The 14,197-nt window shown below is 51.0% G+C and overlaps 1 protein-coding gene across 1 annotated transcript in view; it reads left to right on the top strand.

The window, feature by feature from the left end:
- Window positions 1-13,580, top strand: part of LHFPL4 (LHFPL tetraspan subfamily member 4) — a 30,244-nt gene extending 16,664 nt beyond the window's left edge. Inside the window, exons 3-4 of the mRNA XM_079933338.1 lie at window positions 7,679-7,915; window positions 11,285-13,580. Coding sequence (XP_079789464.1) covers window positions 7,679-7,915; window positions 11,285-11,385 — 338 coding nt within the window. The 3' untranslated portion in view covers window positions 11,386-13,580. The remainder of the gene's footprint in view (window positions 1-7,678; window positions 7,916-11,284) is intronic.
- Window positions 13,581-14,197: the final 617 nt, after the last annotated feature.

Genomic DNA, 14,197 nt, shown 5'->3' with positions numbered 1-14,197 from the left:
GCAGGTCGAGGAGGAGCCAGAAAAGGCGGCTTGGAGAGAGGCGCCAGAGCAGCTGCTCAGATTAGCAACAGGGAAACTGAGAAGGACAGCCTTGAGAAAGGACGGCTGCCTGGAGGAGCCAGAGGGACGCGGAAGGGACGGAGCCGCCTGCGTGGTGGGCCTGGGCCAGACTGGAGGAGTGAGGCAGGATGCGGGGAGAGCGGCGGGAGCTTTCTGACCGAGCCCTTGAGATGAGTGTGGCAGAGCCGAGCCAGGGTAGCGGGGGATGCAGCGCATTCAAAGGTTGTCAAGAGGCTGTGTGTGGGCTCCATGCAGGCTGGGCCCAGGGCTGGTGGAGTAAATACTGTTCCCAAATAATTACCACACAAAGTGATGGGCGTCCCATCTCTCCATAACAGCATCTGTGACAACAGATACAATTATTTGTGTTCCTAACAGTCCCCCTACTAAACAGTAGTCTTCTCAAGATCAGGAACCACGAGCCGGGGACTGAATGGCTTGGAGGAAGTGTCCCAGGGAGAGGGAACAGTCAGTGCCAAGCCCTCCAGGGGGCGCTGAACTAGAAATGTTGTTAGGGTTAGGGTTAGAAGGGAGGCCCAGGGTGGCTGGAGTGTACGGATCGAGAGGCCGAATGGCGTGGGGGAAAGTGGGGTGAGCCTGTGGGTCACACAGGCCAGGACCAGGCGTCAGGGCTTATCCTGAGCGTAGTGGGAAGCTTTTGAAGGGTATTGAGCAGGGGAGTGGCACCATCTGCTTTCGACGGCTCACTCTGGATGCTGAGTGGAGAACAGACGATGGGGCAAGGATGAGAGCAGAGAAACTAGTTAGGAGGCCACTGCGGGCTTCCAGGAGGGAGATCATGGCAGCTTGGACAGATGGTGGCAGTGGAGATGGAGAAAAGAGGTCAGTCCGAGATATTTTTGGAGGTCAAGACAGTCGGCCTTGCAAGTGGACTGGACTGGGGGTGAGGGAAATGGAGGAGTCAGGGTGTTCCCGTAATCTGGGTGCTGGATGGGGTGTAGGGAGCCCAGGCACGAGAGTCCCGTCCCCTCCGAGCTCCCCAGCTAATGGAGGCACTAAGATTGGGCCTGGATCTTCAAATCCAGCGGGCGGGGTTGACTGTTAGGAGAGGTCTGGTCTCCCTTGTACAATAAGCCCCTGCCCTGGGGGGCAGGACAGAGCTGGTGGGAGGGACATGAGGACAACCTCCTTCTTAGGGTGTGTGTGTGGGGGGTGTCTCCCTACAGCCCCCTAGTGCACCAGGCCTGGGGAGGCGCTCCCTTGGAAAGCTGTGGTCGTGGTGCCGACACAGGTCGTTCTCCGGGCTTCTCTCAGCCCCCAAGTCAGCCTGGTTCCTTCTAGAAAAACCTTCCTAAATGTGAGGAAGGGACTCATAGAAGATACAGGATACGAGCAGCCATCCGTGCATTCTGTGCTATACTGCTTCTCTATATCTCACCTTTTCTAGGACTTTTTACAGCTTCGTAAAATTATCATTGTTCTTTGTACAAAGATTGGAGAATGTAGATGACCAAGATTACACACATAATCTCACTTTCCCAGAAACAGTCAACTTAACTGTTGGTCTGAAGTCGTAACAGTATGGAGTACTGGTTATGAGCAGGCTCTGGAGCCAGACTGTCTGGGTTCAGATCCTGGTTCTGTAACTTACCAGCTGTGTGACTTTGGATAACTTGGATGACCTCTCTGTGCCTCTGTGTCCTCAACTGTAAAAAGAAGAAAATAATAGTACCTACTCCACAGAGTGTTGTGGGGATTAAATGAAGTAATGTGTGTAAGATACTTAGCATAGTTCCTGATGTGGTAAATTTTATATAACTATTTGCTATAACTATGTAAGTATTTCTTCCCAAAATGAAATTATATTGTACATTATTTTTCACATCCTTTTGAAACCTAACATATCATAAGTATTTTCTGTATCATTAAATCTTCCTCAGTATAGTTTAATAGGGGAGTAGTATTCCATGGTATGAAAGAATATTCCTGTGTTGTTGGATAATTAGTTGCTTCTTTCTTTCCTTCCTTCTTTTATTATTTCTCCCTCTCTTCCTCCCTTCTTTTCCTGCTCTCTTCCTTCTTCTCTTTCTTGCAAATAAAGATGTGATAGACATCCTCATAGCTAAATCTTAGAGCAGATCCTTGAGCATTTTCTTAGAATAAATTCCTAGAAATTGGCAAGCTCAGTCAAAAGGGGTCTAGAGATTTTCAGTTTTATGGGTTTTTTTGTGATTAATTCATTATTTCTGTGAGCTCCATTTGGCTTGTGCATTGCAGTTCTTTGTTGCTTTAATTATTTCATTCCAAGTGAGTGAAAAAATCTCTGGCCATAGTCACTTATTAGTGATCAACTCCCACCTGCCTTAAGGTTTCAGTAGGTAACTTATTCACGTGGTCCTGAATTCAAAAGGTGTAGCAGGTTAGCAGTGCAAGGTCTCCATCCTGTCCTATCCTTGGCTCCTCAGTCCCCTCCTTAGAAGTAAGCAGGGTTATCAGTGTGAATGTTATATAAATGAAGTCACTTTTTCCCCCAATGTTATGACTCTAAGGGGCATCCAAGTTGTTGCGTGTAGCTGCCATAACAAAATACCATAGCCTGGGTGGCTTACATTTATTGTCCCATAGTTCAGGAAACTAGAATTCCAAGACCTAGAATTCCAGACCAGCATGGTCTGGTTCTGGTGAGAGTCCTCTTCTTGGCTTGCAGACGGCCACCTTCTTGCTGTGTCGTCAGGTGGCAGGTGCAGGGAGAGAGCAAGCTCTCTGGTATCTCTTCTTATAAGAGCACTAATCCCATCATGGGGCCTCACTCTCATGACCTCATCTAACCCTAATTACCTCCCCAAGGCCCCTTCCACAAATACTCTCACATTGGAGGTTACGGCTTCAAAATATGACTTTTATGGGGACACAGTTCAGTCCATATCAAGCCTCTTTGGAGTCTGCTCAGGGACAGAAAGCCCTGGGGGACATCCAATCTGACCCCCTAGTAATGGGTAGCAGCCGGGGTGCATCAGGCATGGAGGGGACAGCTGAGCATAAACAAAGCCCTCCCTTTAGGAGTGATCGGCTCAGTGTATGTCCCTTGAGGATAGTGTCATGGTGTCATAATGAAACTCTATTAAAATAGCTAAGCATAAAATGCATAATTAAAAAGCTTTACATAAAGACACATTTACACCACAAGCTTTAAAGGACACAAGCACCCACGTATATTGTATATTTTCTCTTAACTTCATCACTTTTTTAGTCTCATCCTGGGTTCATTCCCCAAACTCAAGTATTGTTTTTCCTTTTAACTTTCCTTTAGTTGCTTAATTATATTTTAAAAGTGTAAGAGGATTTCATGGCCAGACATAGGTGGCAAAGGACTGGACATAACATTATCATTTTTATCATAAAAGTAATATATGCAAATGTTAAACACTTTCCAACAGTACAGGAGGGCAGAGAATAAAAAGTGTCTCCCTCCTTTCCTCCTCCACCCCAGGCAGTGTTTCAGAGGTTCCCATCATTAAGTTGCTTCTGTATTCTTCCAGAAATGTTTATAGACATGCAAGCTTACGTATGTATATTCTTTGAAAAACCAATATTTTAAATTATGTTTTTTTTAATTTTATGAGTAATACATGAATACATTCACTCCGTGAAAAGCTGAAGCATTACAAACAGGCTAAAGTCCCCACCCACTCCCTGCCCAGAGGCCACCATTATTATGAACGTAATTTCTATTTTTCCTGATCTTTTTGTGTGCATTTACATACACATCCGTGAGGAAAATACGTCGTGTCATTTTCTGTGTTCCCTTTCCTCCCTCCCTTCCTTCCTCTTTCTCTTTTTTTTTTTTTTTTTGGTAAAGTACACATAACATAAAATTTACCATTTTACCCATTCTTAGATGTCCAGTTCTGTGCCATTAAGAACATTCACCCTGTTGTGCAACCACCCTCACCATCTGTCCCCACAACTCTTTTCACACGCAGAACTCTGTCCCCATTAAACACTAACTCCCCATGCCCCGCCCCCAGTCCCTGACAACCAGCATTCTACTTTCCGCCTCTAGGAATCTGACTGCTCTTGGCTCCTCCTATACGTGGAATCATACAATATTTGACCTTTTGTGACTGGCTCATATAATTTAGCATAATGTCCTCCAGATTCCTCCACGTTGTAGCATGTGTCAGGATTTCCTTCCTTTTTAAGGTGCTCTGAGGTGTCTCAGATCATTTGGCAGGTAAAAGCGTCCAGCTAGAACCTAAGAACAATGTGTTGTTTTTACTATACTTATGGTTATAGTTGCCTTCTATCTATGGTAAATGATCCTGGTTTCCTTTTCTTTGATGGTGATATAAAGCTTACTTTTACAGTAAATGCCTCTCAGTTAAAAAGTGAGTCTGTGGAATTCCCTGGCGGTCCAGTAGTTGGAACTCCGCTTTTACTGCTGAGGGCCTGGGTTCAGTCCCTGGTTGGTTGGGGAACTAAGATCCCACAAGCCGCGTGGCACGGCCAAAGAAAAAGTGAGTCTATTCAGAGAGAAACATTCAGTAAAGACCTGTCTGGGTTTGAATACAGAGCCCGCCACCTCCTAGCTGTGTGACATGGATACGATACGACTTAGTTCTTCTGAGCCTCAGGTTAGTTATAGGATTAAATGAGATCATGCATGTTAGGAGCTTCACACCCTGGCATATGGTTAAGCACTCAATACTATTTGTTATCGTTATTATATTATTAATAACAGTAATATTATTAATCTTAAATTTGTCCAACACCACCTGGCTGCTTGGGAAGTCAGCAGACTCTAGGGTGACTGGATATCGGTGCCCCATCCGAAGGCCCCTTCCCCTAGACCAGCGGTTCTCAACCAGGGACATCTTTGCCCCCAAGGGGACATTTGACAGTGGCTTGAGACTTTTTTTTTTTATCACTATGACTGTGGGTGGTGGGTAGAAGCTAGGGGTGATGCTGTACATCCCACAATGCACCCCACTTACCCCACCCTGCACCCTGCACCTGTGTCTATGCCTTATAGCAGGTGGCTCTTCAGCCAGCTCATTATTTCCAAGAGACTTGAACTTGGACTCCAGAGACCTCAGCCATGGTTTCCTCTTCCAGCACACAGGGATGCTGAAGGCTGCCTTGTCTCTAGTTATTCCACCTCCTGATCGTTGAGCCTCTTGATCACCTACCTGGTCTATGCTGTCCCTAGAGGTCCCTTCCTCTCCTGCCGCAGGTCTCAGGAAACCTGTCTGATTGGCTTTTCTCCACTTGCTTTACTGCTGGGTGTTTGTAGTTCCTAGAGCAGCCTCTGGGGCCCCATAGCCACCACCTAAAACACTGCAGAGTAAAGGAGGCAGAGAGAGTGAGTGAGAGATGGAGAGAGAGGCCCCCCCCCCCCCCGCCCCAACGCCTTCTCTGAGTGCCCTGTCATCCTGGGTCTCCTTCCAGTCGCTCCCTGACATGTATAAATATTCTATTTGTGTGTTGATTTGATTTGATTCGTCTCCACACACCTCCGCTCCTGAGGACAAGAAACCGTGACTGGCAGTGTCCCCAGCACCCTGCATAGTGCCTGACACATAGAAGACACTCAGAATTTATTTGTGGAATATACGAAGGGAGAGGCAGAGAGAGGAAAGGGCGAGGGGATAGATAAAGGGAAGGAAGACAAGCAAGAAAAGGCAGAGAGAAGAGGAGGGGTGTTGAATGAATGTCAGATGCTGAGATCTAAGGAGAGAAGGGAAGAGGGAGGGTCAAGACTGAGGATTAAGCACTGTATAGACTAGCTGGAGAGAGAGGGGGAGGGGTGTGGAGAGAGAGGCAAAAAAAGATGAAAAGGGTGGAGAAGAGAAAGGAATGGAGACACACGACTAGAGAGACACGTAAGTGATGAGGCAGCGAGACAGAGAAAACGTGCAGGCGCAGAGCTCCGGGAGAAAACCTCTTTGAACGCTGAGCTTGCAGAGGGAGGAGGACCACCTGCAGGCTACTGCTGCGGTTTCCATGGTGACGGGGATGCTCTGGGCAGGAGAGGAAACACTGTACGGGGAGAGGAGGAGGGACTGGGTGGGTTTTGCCCCTCCCAGGCTCTTTCCTCACCCCTGCCTCAAGCTGGAGATTCAGGGCCGAGGACGGGGAGCTGGGAGTGCAGCCTCCCCCGCCCTCCTCAAAGGACCCTGCAGATGTGAAGAACTTAGGCGCCTTGTCTCCCACTCCCCCATCCCTGGCATTTGACCCTCCTCCCCTCTCCCGGGTCCTGGAGGGTCCTGGAGGGTCCTGAAGAGTGTTAGGGAAATATGGGAAGGTGGCTGGGTCAAGCCCTCTCCGTAGGCTCCTCCTCTCTTCCCACCCCATAATTGCTAGAGCGCCCCTGGGCTCCGTCCTGGGCCTTCTCTTCAGTTTCCATAACGTCCCGTCCTAGGGATTTACATGCCCACAGCTCCCACATTTATATCCCCAGCCCTGATTTCTCCCTGAGTTTCCTTCTCCATTTGGGTATCTAAAGGGCATCTTCAAACTTGTTGAATTCTTTAACTCACCAAGCTCATTCTTGCCTCAGGGCCTTTTTGCATTTGCCATTCCCTTTGCCACGAGCTCTTTTCCCCAGCCATTTATTAGAGGTGTCTTTCACTTGAGCTAAGAATTGTCTTGGAGAAGGCGAGCGCTTTGGAGAGGGGAGGAAGGCCTGCTCCAACGTGTGTGTGTGTGTGTGTGTGTGTGTGTGTGTGTGTGTTTGAGTGTGTAAGATCACAGTGCTGTCAGGGGCGCCCTGTGTCAGTATAAGGAGCACACCCTAGGGGAGTGTGGAAGGACTGTCCTGTTAGAAGGTCGGAGTGAGGCCAGAGGAGGCAGAACTCGAGGCAGGGAAGAGTCTGTGCTGTGGGGAGCACTTCCTCGTACGGTAGATGAGGGAAAGAGATGGCAAAGCCAGGTGTCCCCCTCCCCATCCTGGCAACGAACGAGATGTGCCTCCTAGACAGTGGGCAGAACTGACCGCCACTCCCACTTTGTCATCACTGTCATCTAAAACCCAGGTTAAGCACCTGTGGGCCTGGCGGGGGGTCAAGGGCCCCTCTGCCCCAACCTGAGCCTTGTGGTGACCTCAGGTCTCAGACACAGTAACAGTAACTGGCGGACTGTCAGGCACTAAAAAAGGCAACATAAAGCCAGTGGACATAGTCATAAACTCTCTGCCAGGAGGGGAAGGTCTCAGCTGGAGGTGGCCTACTGAGCCCGGAAAATGGCTCTCAATAAAAATTTGTTGAGTAAATGACAAAAATAAAAAATAAAGAATGGTGAGGATGGGAGAGGGTAAGCATGGCCAAGACGCTAAAGGGAGCTGAAGGAGGTGACCCTGGTTTGCTATTTTCTCCTATTTCCAGGAAGCCTTCCCGGAGGAGGAGTTGATTTGATGGGGGCAGGAGGTGGCATTGTGTTTTGGAAAGTTTCTGCTCCCCAAGGCATGAGGCCCACCCAGGGTGTAGAGTTTCTGGATCCACAGGAGGTGGTTCATAAGCTCTTGGGTTGATGGGAGGTGCGGGGGAGCGGGGCCCAGCCTCAGGGGGCCTCCTGGTGGTCCTCAGGCTCTGGGAAGTAATCTTCCCCTTCTCTCTTCCTTCCTGACCCTGGCGGTGGGCTCGGCCTGGCGCCCCCTCAGCTCTGTGCCTTGTGCTGGGCTGCATGATCTTCCCCGACGGCTGGGACGCCGAGACGATCCGGGACATGTGTGGGGCCAAGACCGGGAAGTACTCCCTGGGGGACTGTTCGGTGCGCTGGGCGTACATCCTGGCCATCATCGGCATCCTCAACGCCCTCATCCTCTCCTTCCTTGCCTTCGTGCTGGGCAACCGGCAAACGGACCTGCTGCAGGAGGAGCTCAAGCAGGAGAACAAAGGTGAGCGGGCGCACGCTTCCGGGTGGGTGGCTGGCAGTCGCGGGGTGCGGAGGTGGGCGAGGCCGGCCCCGCCAGGCGGGGCACCTTCAAAGTCAAGTGAAGCACAAGGTGGAAACCTTAACAGAGAGGCCGACTTCCTGGGAGACAGTTGGAGGTTATCCCTCAAATCCGAACATTGGCACGCCTGACCCAGCAAACCCTCCCATGAGTATAAACCCAGGAGAAATGTATGAATGCTCTTGGCTGCAGTTGCAAAATAGCAAACACTAAAAACTACCTAAATGGCCATTGACAGGAGGATGGATAAATATATGGTGATACATTCACATCACAGAATTGTTTACAACTGTGGAAATGAATGAACGTGTTATATGTAATGGAATGAATGGATACATCCTGGAAACATAATATTGAGAGAGAGGGGAAAAAATAGAATTCCAGAAGACGACAGTGAGATAATTTTTTTGAGTTAACAAACTAAGTAACACTATGCTAAATACAGTTTAAATATATATATATATATGTGGTAATATTGCGTATTTTTTAAAAAAGCAAAGAAACGATCAATACAAAAGGTATCATGGTGGTTCTCTGTAGCTGGGATGGAAGCAGGGAAGCAAGGACATGAGGTGGGGGACAGGTGGGTGTGTACAAACTATTGGCGAGTTAAGTACTTGCATGGTGAGCCCACAGATGTTTGGTGCAGTATGCTTTATACCTAGTATAGTACACATAAACTTTCGTATGTATCAGGTAACATTAATATACAATAAAGAAAAAATTGACACCTAAGGCCAGAGTCTCAGGGATTACCAGTTATCAGATGCTTATCTGTGTATCTATGTATGTCCCTTTGTGAAATATGTGGTAGTGTTATGTGCTAATATAGGAGAGGCATCGTCCAAAACAAATCCCTCCTCAGATTGCTTTTTGTGCTCAACTCTAGAGCACGTCTTAAAGATCTTTATCATTTTGTGGAGAACCATCTTGTCCTTTTTATCCAATGCCTAGCATTACATAAGACGAAGGAATTATAGTTTCTTAACTGTTCTCCTTGTAGGGGCTGTTAGGGAGGTTCCCAGGTTTTTACTGTTACTGGCAATGCTACAGTGACCATCTTTGTCCTTGCCTTCTGTTTTCTTGGTGTCTTTCCAGAAGTGGAATTGCACACTCACAATTGTAGTGATAATTCCAGATTGCTCTCTAAAGGAAGGTCAGTCCTCTGACCCAGGGGCCCATGCTGCCCCTAGAGAAAGGGGAGACACCCCGTCTGTCTGGGTGCCCGTTTTCTGCCATGGGAAATCGGATTTCGTCGTCTCACCCTTCCTTGAGCTCTTAGCGTGTGCTGGATGTATGTTCATCACTTTCCTTTAATTACATTCATCTCTTGGAGCCTCTTATCTGTAAAATGGGGATAGTGAGGGTTATTATCTCATTTGGCAGGAGTTACTCTAGTATTGTGGTGTGAATACCCTTGGACTGTGAAGGCAGGTTGTCTGTGTTGGAAGCAGGTTGAGCTAAGGAATGAATTCACCTCTTTGAGCCTCAGTTTCCTGCACTGCCTAAAATGAGGGTGGTGGAAAAAAAAAAAAGTAAGACTCACGTCCTTTTTATCCCCCGAGGATACTCAGAGGCCTGATCTATGGAGTGGTCCACAGTCTCCATCCTCTTCCAAGTACAACTGGACTTGGATACAAACAGGCACACCAGATGACTGGAAGGACACCTGACCAGTGCTAAGCACTGACACCCAGACTCTACCTGACTCACCCCACCTGAGCCCAGTCCAGGCCTGCACTGTCCCCCAGTCCCCACCATCTATGCGTATTCCAGACCAACCCCTCAGAACTGTCATCGTAAGATGGGACAAGGGATGGGGAGAGGCGCTCCGGCTTCAGAACAACCCTTTCATTTCATCCTCCTGAGAAGCCTCCTAATCCAAGTCAGATGTTTTACGTCTTTGAGGCATCTATTGCCGACCCTTGTCCCAGTCCCTGTTCTCCGTGAGGCCGCCTCCTCTGCCTCCCCATGGCAGGGAGAGCTCAGCCTCCAGTCTAACATGTCTTGGAGGTGACAGTGGAGTAAGAGAAAAGAAGAAAAGAGCAGAATTTGTCTCATGAATCAGCACTCCCCCAACTGTGGTTTATGTAAAAAGTTTCAGAGCACCAAATAATACTGAGGGTTTCACAGCCCATTTCAGGTAATGTTATGTTTGGTAAATTTAACATGTTTTAAATGGAGGTTACCAACTGCTATATAAAGTGTTTATTAAATTAGAAAAAATTGTTTGCTAATACTTTCACAAAATATAAGTCATTCTGCTCTACACCTCCAACTTCTGTAGTACTGTATGTCAATTATATCTCAATAAAACTGAAAGAAAAATAAAGGAAAGAAAAAACAAAAAACGAGGGTGGTGAGAATGGTACCACCTAACAGGGCTGTCCTGCAAGGAAGAAAGACTGTGCCTATAACGGGGCAGTGGTGCATGCTCAGCGAAAGCTGTCACTCCTCACAGCTCCCCATCAGGCAGGCATCATAACCACCATTTTATAAATGAGAAAGCCGAGGTCTGGACAGGTCCAGTGACTTGCCCAAGGTTACCTAAGTGGTGGAGACAGGATTTGAGGTCCAAGTCCAAAGGCCAGGCTCTTCCCTGCTGCCAGTCCCCTTTTCAGGGCCCTCCTGGGCTGCTAAGCTGTCCGTCTCTGAGGCTCCTGTCCCTGGAGACACTGGCACCTGGTCGTTTCTATGGTTTTGGTGTGAGGTCGGAGCCTGCCCTCTGGTGGCAGCTTCCAAAAGTGCAAGACTAAGACAGCCACGTGGCCTTTCCAAAGAAGTTTGGGGTTGTGACTAGTGTGAGGTTGGCCCACTCAGTGTCCTCTCCTTCCTCCCCAAAGCGCCCTAACAGCTCAGTGTTAAAAGTGACATAAGGGAGCCCCAGTTTGCCTTCCTTCAGCATCTGGGGATTTCCTTCCCTCATTGGGAACTCAAGGTGAGTGAGCCTCACCATTCAGTTCTGAGCCAAAGAAAGACCTCTGGAAGAAAAGTAAGCTCTACTTTGGTGTCATTTCCACTATTTACTATGTGCCAAACACTGTGCAAAGCCCTCGGCTGGCATTATTTACATCTTTTTAACCCCTCAGAATCACTCTGTGAAGAAGTAGGCTATGTTCATTTTACAGATGAGGAAATTGGGGCTCAGAGAGGTGGAATGACTGGCTCAAGGCCTTCCAGCTAGTCAGGGCTGGCTGCGTTTCAGAACCTGGGCAGCTCACCCCTCTGCCCAGCTTTGCCCTGAGGAGTGGCTGACGGAGCCCCAGTGCCGGGCGGCCTCTGACTTTCTCCAATTCTCTCTCTCTCTCTTAGATTTTGTGGGCTCTACAGTAAGCTCTGTGTTGCGGCCAGGGGGTGATGTCTCTGGATGGGGAGTCCTCCCCTGTCCCGTCGCTCACTCACAGGGACCCTGAAGGCCGGGATCACAGCCCAGGAGTTGACCTGCCCTCAGCTTGTCCTGTCTCCTGCCCTCTCATCCCTCCATTCACGCTCTGAGGGAAGACCCCGATCTTGGACTGACCTCACCTGCTACCTGCCTGCGAGCTCCGGGCTTTGAAGAGAGGCTGGGGCTGGGATGCAGCCTGAGGGAGGGGAGAGGCCCTGCAGAGCCTGGGAGGGTCTGGGTCTGCACCTCCCTCAACTGACCTAAGGGAGACAGCCCCCAGTCCCTGGCCTCCTCTTCCCCTCCAGTCTGGCCAGGGCCTTGCAGAGTCTTCAGGGGAAGGTGACGCCGTGGTTCCCCCACCAGGCTCCCTCAGTCCGGAGGGCTGCTGCCTGGCTCTATCCTCGCCTCCTCTGGTCCCCGCCTCCTGCAGAAACTTATCCAAGACACTGTTCCAGGGCAGCAGACTGGACTCTTTCCTATCTTTTTTTTGGCTGATGGTGGTTCCATCATCTCGTCACAGAGCTCCAGGCGCCACCGGCCTCCCTCGGGCCTCTCTGCTCCTGCTGCAGCCTGGTCCCAGCTCTCCCAAAGGAGTCTGAGCTGCACCGAGGGAGAAAGCACAGGGCCTTCTAGTCAGATGCTGACTGGGGCCCTGTCCACGTGGACTCTGAGCCAAGACAGGCAGGCTCTGGAGGCAGTGCCTGGACTCCTGTCTTGATGGCGCTTGGCCTCTGCAGCTGGGGCTGGAAGTAGCTCTGGGGCTGGCCTGGCCTCCTTCCTGCTCGGATGGCTCACCAGTGACTGGACCCTTGACCCCGGCCTGTTTTGTACAGCGTAGAACTTCTTGGCCCTGTTGTCAGGGTTGGGGAGAGGCGCCCATGAGTAGGGAATTAGGGGATGCGTCGCCCCTCTGCCCCTTCTCGTGCTGTCCCCCCATCCCCTTCTGCCAAGGGCAGAGACTGTCTTGCCTCTTTGATACTTTTCTGCATAACTTGAACTTGCAGGTCACCTCTGAACAGGGTATCCCCTGTCCCCATCCCCAGCCCTAGTAACCCTCTCCCCACCTCCTCCTCCTCCCTGCCCACCTCTCACCTTGCGGTTTGCCCAGGGTCTGCAACCCAGTGGGCACGCTTGGAGCCGAGGCATGAGAGTGTGTGTGTGTGTGTGTGTGTGTGTGTGTGCGCGCGCGCGCGCGCACGTGCGTGTGTAGGTGTTTATGGGGCAGATGAAGTCTTCTCTCCCCCTCTCCTCCCACCGTGGGGACATCTCCTCCCTTCCTGCAGGGAGCACAGGAAGGAGACTGCAGGTGTTTCTGACCTCCCCTCACTGCCTTGGGGACCTGGTGGTAGAGCCATCTGGCTTGGGGCGTGGACGGCCCCTTCCAGCCCCCATTTTGGCGGCCGGTTGGCTTCATTTCGTGTGCCTACTTCTGTCTCCAGGTACTGGCTGCCTGGCCTATTGAGGGGGGGCATGAGGCCCCTGCAGGCTCAGTGGGGAAGCGTGTGGTCTCCCTGTCATGTCGGCCTCAGCCCAAGGAGGGAGGAGAGCAGCGAGTGCCATGTATTTGCAGCCTTGTGTTCATTTCCATAGGACCTGGACCTGACAGAGTTTCCAAGACAGACCCTAGAAATCCTCTGCCTGAGTCCCCCATCTGGACCCTAACTGGAGTCACATGCTGGGGCCTGGGAGGGTTCCTGAAACCTGGAACTTACTAAGTCCTGACCCCGGCCCTCTCTACTCCCTCCTCCTGGGCAGACACCTGCCCCTTGTGCTCTGGTCCCTGCACTGTGCTCCCCTCTCCCCTGCTCCCACCAGGGTCCCGTGCTGAGTGGGAGGGTGAGGGGAGCCTCGTGAAGGTGTGGAGTGGGGGGCAGAAGTGAGTTCCTCCAAGATCCAAACCAAAGCCCAATGTTGGAGGGCATCAGGGGGAGGGGCCAGGAGCAAGGGATTAGAAATGGGAGGAAGGGGACTTCCCTGGCGGGCCAGTGGTTAAGACTCCACGCTTCCAGTGCAGGGGGTGCGGGTTCCATCCCTGGTCGGGGAACTAAGATACCACGTGCCGCATGGTGCGGCCATAAAAAGAAAAAAGAAATGGGGAGAAGACAGAGATGGGAGAAAGAGAAGAAGGAGGTGCAGAGACAGGGAGAGAAGGAGGGAGGGAGACCAGGCGATGGGGGGTGGGGTGGATTTAGAGGGTACAGAAGTGGAGAAAGTGACCAGAGAGGGAGGCGTGATGGATAGAGCACCTGGAGGTGGGAGGGGAGGTGGCCAGAGACGAGGAAGGAACGGGGATGGGAAGGAGGCAAAGGGAGAGGTGAGCTGTTGGAGGCCAGGTGCAGGGGGAGAAAGGAAGGGGAAGGAGAGGAGGATAGAGGGGACAGGACTCGGAGGAATGGGGAGCAGCTGCTGCGTGCCCACTGTGCGAGGGGAGAGCCTACCACCCACGGGGGCCACAGACCCCTGTGGGCTGCTGGTGGGAAGGTTAGGACCTACCTCCTCAGAGGCGGAGGCGGGGCCCAGGCAGCCATGCCCCACCCCATTGGGGTAGAGGCGCCACATCAAGGGAACTGTCTAGGTGATTGCTGAGCAGGTTAGCGCCACTGGAGTGGGTTAGTGGTAGAGAAAGGGAGGGTGGTTCCCCTTGGGGTGGTTGGACAGTGATTCCCTGTTACCATCCACCCAGCCAGCTGCTGTGGGGCAGTGGGAGACGCACCCAGGAGCTTGGGGTTAGGAGGGGAGTGTTGGTGGGGCTGAAGGAACACCAGGGTGCCTTAGGGAAGGGGAAGAGGCTGGAGTGCGTACCAAACCAAAGCCCTGTCCCTGAAGCTTTTTAGCAGAGG

The sequence above is a fragment of the Stenella coeruleoalba genome, assembly GCF_951394435.1.
Source record: "Stenella coeruleoalba genome assembly, chromosome: 10".
Taxonomy (NCBI): Eukaryota; Metazoa; Chordata; class Mammalia; order Artiodactyla; family Delphinidae; genus Stenella; species Stenella coeruleoalba.
The sequence above is the reverse complement of the archived record's forward strand: the minus strand, read 5'-3'. Positions and strand labels throughout refer to the sequence as shown.